The following is a 5783-nucleotide window of genomic DNA, read 5'->3' as shown; positions in this document are numbered from 1 at the left end:
AAAATCTGAAATGTGCAATAAACTTGCAGTGGAAATATGGGAATGGTGCATTGAGAGAGACATTTGGTTGAAGTGTTCTCATATTCCAGGGAAAAATAACATAGAAGCAGACAAATTATCCAGAGAGTTTAATGATCAAGTGGAATGGCAATTGGATCATGATATATTCTTACAAATTTGTTTAAAGCTAGTGTTTCCAGATATAGATTTGTTTGCATCAAGACTTAATACACAAGTTGAAGTGTTTTGTTCATGGAAAGATCCAGAATGTAGTTATGTTGATGCATTTTCATTGAATTGGAGAGATTTTGATTATCTTTATATTTTTCCACCTTTTAGTCTGATGGGCTTGTGCATCAAGAAGATTCAGGAAGACCGGGCAAGAGGGATTATCATTGCCCCGTTATGGCTCACTCAGACTTGGTTCACAGGATTAATGAAAAGTATAGTCAAGAATCCAATTTTACTTCCGAGAAAGAAGGATCTACTTCTAAACCCTCACAAAAAAGAGGTTCATCCTTTGTGGGAAAAAATGACCTTGATTGCATGCCAAGTGTCCGGCGAACTTACAGAAATCTTGGATTTTCAAGAACAACTACCTCCATTATTATGGCATCATGGAGAACCGGTACTAAAAAACAGTATCAAACGTTCATTAAAAGATGGTTTCAGTACTGCTTTGAATGGAAAATTGATCCAATTTCACCATCTTTAAACAATATTTTGGAATTCTTGACTTTACTTTTTGATAATGGACTGAGTTACAGCTCTCTCAATACAGCTCGAGGGGCTTTGTCAGCCTTGGGCATAAAGTTAGATGGAACCAGCGTTGGATCCCATGCTCTTGTTATCAGATATATGAAAGGTGTTTATAATATTAGACCAACTAAACCCAAATATTCTGGAACATGGGATGTATCCTTAGTTCTACGACTGTTGAAGAAATGGTCTCCTGTAAAGAATTTAAGTTTGAAACAGTTAACATTGAAACTTGAAATGTTAATTCCTTTAACAAACGCTGCACGAGATCAGTCGATCCATCTTATTTCTGTAAATAATATGAAAAACTGTTTTAATGGATATATATTCGAATATTTTGGATCACTAAAGCAATGTAGACCGGGGTATAAAATGCCCGTTGTACACATGAAAGCACATCCTCTAGATAGGAGACTTTGTATATACGTTGTGGTGAAGGAATATTTATCAAAGACAGCACCTATTAGAATGAAAACAATCACTTTTGTTAAGTTTTGTTAAACCTCAAAAGGCGGTTACAAGAGACACAGTGTCTATGAAATTTTCTGGTGTTCATACAGATGTATTTGGATCGCATAATGTAAGATCTGCTTCAGTGTCAAAAGCGAAATCAGTAGATGTGCCAGTAGGTGACATTGTAAGGAAAGCTGGATGGACTAATGCTACAACATTTTCCAAATTCTACGAAAAAGACATCATTGTTGAAAATAAAAGTTTTGCGTCAGGTGTACTTTCAAAGAAAAATTAGAGTGGGAGACTTCTCAGTAAGTAAAATAGTATTATGATCAAGTAATTTTTCTTGTGTTTTGAAACATTTGATCATAATGGGCTTTGAAGTCTCACATAATTCCGGAAGTAATTATGACGAAATAGAATTTAAAAATTTGACGAGACTTACCTTGGTTAAGTCGAAGTCAGATTGTAATTCTATGAGTCATTATAATTACTGTAGGGATTATGTGCCTCCCACCACTCCCTACACACTTATTCAGATATTCATAGATATCAAACCAATAATGCATAAAGTAATATTAGTAAAGTAATTATATTCAATATGATTACATTATGACCAAATGTTTTAATTTGAAAACTGAGGTTGCACATGCGTACTACTATCTCGTCAAATTTTTAAATTTTCTTCACTTTACCATTGGCCCACTCGGCCACAAAGAGGTTGTCTCTGGTGTCTACACATAAACCTCATGGACGGTATAGATCACAGTTATCAATGTAACGGAGGAACTGTCCATCCTGATCTAGGATGTGGATACAGTTGTTGCAATAGTTTACTGTCAAGATCTGACTCTGGCTGTCTGTTGTAATGCCGTTTGGATTAAATGATCCCTTGTCAGTTGAGGGATGACCAGTGGATCTAAATTGGAGTTTTCCTGCCTGATTAACCACCACTACTGCACGGGCTATATAGTCAGCCACACAGATATCCAGGTTCCTATTCTCACTGATGTATTTAATAGAACCACATAAATACAGAGGTTTGCCTTCACTATCAAACTGAATGGTTTGTTTCTCTGTGGAGCCAGAGTAACGGACAACTTTTGTTTGTTGATCATCATCAGTGACCATAGTAACCAGGAGGTCACCAGAGGATGTACAACAGACATTGTAAGGTGTCCACCCCTGTAGTCTGATCACTTTCTGTATTTGTTTATTCTTCACTATGTTTACAGTTCTTTTATCACGGTCAGTATAAACTAGATCTCCACTCCTTGTCACTGCTATGTCACATGGTATGTTCCCTGACTCGGTTTGTATTGACTTTAGTAGTTTCCCCTTGATGTTGTAGAGTTTCATGATTTTGTCATTACCACGTGTCCAGATTTCTTCATCACTGAGACAGATAACACTGTATAGTGATTTATACCCAGTGTCTGTGGTGGTGATGAGCTCTGGTTCATCAAGCAGTGGCTTGAATAGAGGACAGGATACAGCTTCTGGTGTCTTCATTGTGTAGCCATGTTCTTCTGTTGTAATGGATAATGCTGACAGAGAACCAAACATTTGATGGAGTTGTTCTGTGTTGATCTGATGAGGAGAGAAACTTGGAAATGATACAGTGATTTTTGGAGGTAAACTTCTGAATTCAACATTCCTTGATTTGTATGCAGAGGTAAGGGAGACATCATTGGAGTCCAGTATTTTCTTCAGATCAAGTATACAGTGTTTTACATCAGATGTAATCTTTTTGATTTCATTTTCCTGTTTATTTAGAGCAGTCAAGTGTTTAGATTTCATCTCATCAATTTCAGATTTCTGTTTGTTGACAATGATGTTAATTTCTCTGTGCCAGTTTTCTCCTTCTTTGGTGACAACTGTTGTCAGTTTCTCATAATGTTTTTCTAAGTTGACCATTTCAGAGTTTAAATTTGATCTAATTTCTTCATAGGTAGGATACATTCTTTTTTCTAGTTCTTTCAGATCATTATTGAAAATTTCTTTACTGAAGCTGGGATTCTGTAAGATATCTGTTAATTTATGCCCATGGTGTTTATCAGAGGAGATGCAGGTAGAACAGACAGGAATGTCACATTTCCCACAGTAAAGTTCACAATGTTTCTGGATGTGGTTTGGGCATTTTGGGTAGTTAATGCTAGGACTAGAAGTTCTGTGTTTGTATGGTACAACTTTATGTCTTATAGATGAATCAGAGAGATGCTCCCCTACACATACATTACACAGGTTAATCTGACAAAGTTCACAATGACTCTGTAATGCAGCTCTTTGACACGCATCACAGAGGAGGAGAACTTGAGCTCTGTCCGAGGAGTCCATTATAGGGGTCTGTCACATGATGAAGGTGGTGCTGTAATATTGTGTATCAATTATTACTCTGACTTAATAAAAAGACATTGAAGGACAGATTTTTAAATAAACTCAAATTTGACATGAATTAGTAAGTGTTGAAAGATAGGGATTTTTGATACATGATTATAAAGACAGTCCTTCATTGTTTCCCTGGATAAGCATTTCAAGACATTTATAAATTGTATGACATTTTTTATAACTTAAGAAGAAAAAATATATTTCTGAGATCTTGAAAAAGAAACAATATTATGATTGAATATCACATCAAGTCGGAGAAGCATAAAATAATTGTAGTGTCTCACCTGTTATTACAAGATGGCCGTTTTAGCTACGTATATAGAGACTAACAATTAACTTCCTGGTCTTGGTTCTAGATTTTGACCCACTCTCAGGTCACATGATTTAAATACCTGTACTTGCACATGATTGTTTGTATTAATATCATTTACTAGTTTGACAAAGCAACTTTATAAAAATGCTAAACAAGTTGTTGTCCTTTAAAAAAGGACTGCAATACGTGGACCATATGCATGTGTTTCGAACCAAAATTCAATTAGAGATTTTTTTAGGTTAAATGAATTTACGTTAACCACTAGGTTCGTTTACATTTCCACAATTACCTGCCTACTTTGACAGATTAGTACATTCATAGAAAAATAATTAAACTTTATATCCGATAAGCCCACAGTTAGCCTTTAGTTTTCTAATTCAACAAGGACTCAGGGGTCACAGCGCTCACCTGAACACATCGGCTTAGAAAAAGCACATATCAGATCAGAACTGAAAGTTTACTGAGGTGAGGGGGGGGGGGGGGGCTTGAATTTTAACCCCCTTGGGGATCATGATTTGAACAAACTTGAATCTACACTACCTGAGGATGATTCCGTATAAATAATACTCATCATGGCTTTGAAGTATATGTACTTGAAAAGAAGATTTTTAAAGATTTTTCCTATATATTCCTATGTAAAACTTCGATCGCCCATTTGGCCCCGCCCTACCTCCGGCGGTCATGATTTGAACAAACTTGAATCTTCACTACCTGAGGATGATTCCACATGAGTTTTATCTTTCTTGGCACAGTGCCTCTCGAGAAGAAGATTTTTACAGAGTTTTCCTATAAATTCCCATGTAAAACTTTGATCGGCCATTTTGGCCCCACCCTACCCCCGTGGTTCATGACTTGAACAAACTTGAATCTACACTACCTGCGGATGATTCCACATTCGTTTCATCTTTCATGGCCCAGTGGTTCTTGAGAAGATTTTTTAAATTTTATCCTATACGCAATACAGTTAAGGTGCGAAATAGAAATATCGACTAAATTTTGTATTTAGAAATGTATTCGTAATCGGGATGGCGATTATTTTTAGTACATTATATCTATATCGGATAATTGTAATTATGATTAATAGCTACATATCGAGGACAATTATATTTTATATTTAGACAAGTCACGTGACGCGGCAGTCACGCGATTTTAGCACATAATTGACTTGAAGTATTGATGTTACATATAAATATCACTAGTGCAAGGGCATAACCAAGTTAAATTTCCAAATTTAGTATATAAATATTTTCAACACGCATTGTAGTTTCTAAACAGTGCTGCGATCCTGTCTAAATTCTGCAATTTCATTGTTAAAATTATACTTGTATGACCGAATGCTATATGTTTTGCTGGTCAGCGGCATGAATTATTGATATAATTAAATTGTTGTTAAGATTTCATCAGGATCGCAACACTTTTTAGATACCTTAATAGTTATATAGTTGAAATGTAAAAGCTTACTTTGATCCAGAGAGTGTATGCCCTTGCACTAGATCGATTTATTAAGACCCCCCTACATTACCCTCCGATGTACTTGCATACAAATATACGGCAGTGTCAATTAAATACGTAATGTAAAGAAAATATATAAATAAAATAGTGATTAAAATTAAATTCAAGTTATTGACCCATAGAATATCTGCAAATAATATTTTATTTAATTAGAAAATACATAATTTGTTGAGAAAATATTGCTTGATCTGTCTCTCACTGCATGCAAACTACGTCACGATGTAAGAAATGACGTCATATTGACAAGTGTATTGCGATCAGTATATTTATTTATAGCTTGTTATGTGGGATTTAACTAACGAGAAAACAACACGCTGTTGTAAGTTTTTATGTAGTATGATGGTTTCTTACTGGTTAA

At 35.3% G+C, this 5783-nt stretch overlaps 1 protein-coding gene across 1 annotated transcript; it reads right to left on the bottom strand.

Moving 5' to 3' along the window:
• Positions 1 to 1911: 1911 nt before the first annotated feature.
• Positions 1912 to 3942, bottom strand: LOC134233325 (uncharacterized). The gene is made up of 2 exons (XM_062715292.1): positions 3885 to 3942; positions 1912 to 3580 (listed from the first exon to the last, which is right to left on the bottom strand). The coding sequence occupies exon 2, from the start codon at positions 3547 to 3549 to the stop codon at positions 1960 to 1962; it is 1590 nt and encodes a 529-aa protein (XP_062571276.1). The 5' UTR covers positions 3550 to 3580; positions 3885 to 3942; the 3' UTR covers positions 1912 to 1959.
• Positions 3943 to 5783: the final 1841 nt, after the last annotated feature.

This window comes from Saccostrea cucullata, unplaced genomic scaffold, assembly GCF_032062105.1.
Source record: "Saccostrea cucullata isolate Sc308-1 unplaced genomic scaffold, CSIRO_AGI_Scuc_v1 ctg4048, whole genome shotgun sequence".
In the NCBI taxonomy this organism is placed as follows: Eukaryota; Metazoa; Mollusca; class Bivalvia; order Ostreida; family Ostreidae; genus Saccostrea; species Saccostrea cuccullata.
The sequence above is the reverse complement of the archived record's forward strand: the minus strand, read 5'-3'. Positions and strand labels throughout refer to the sequence as shown.

What these genes read in the sequence shown, in the direction of transcription:
- LOC134233325 (XM_062715292.1), bottom strand. Translation starts at nt 3,549, where the DNA reads ATGGACTCCTCGGACAGAGCTCAAGTTCTCCTCCTCTGTGATGCGTGT.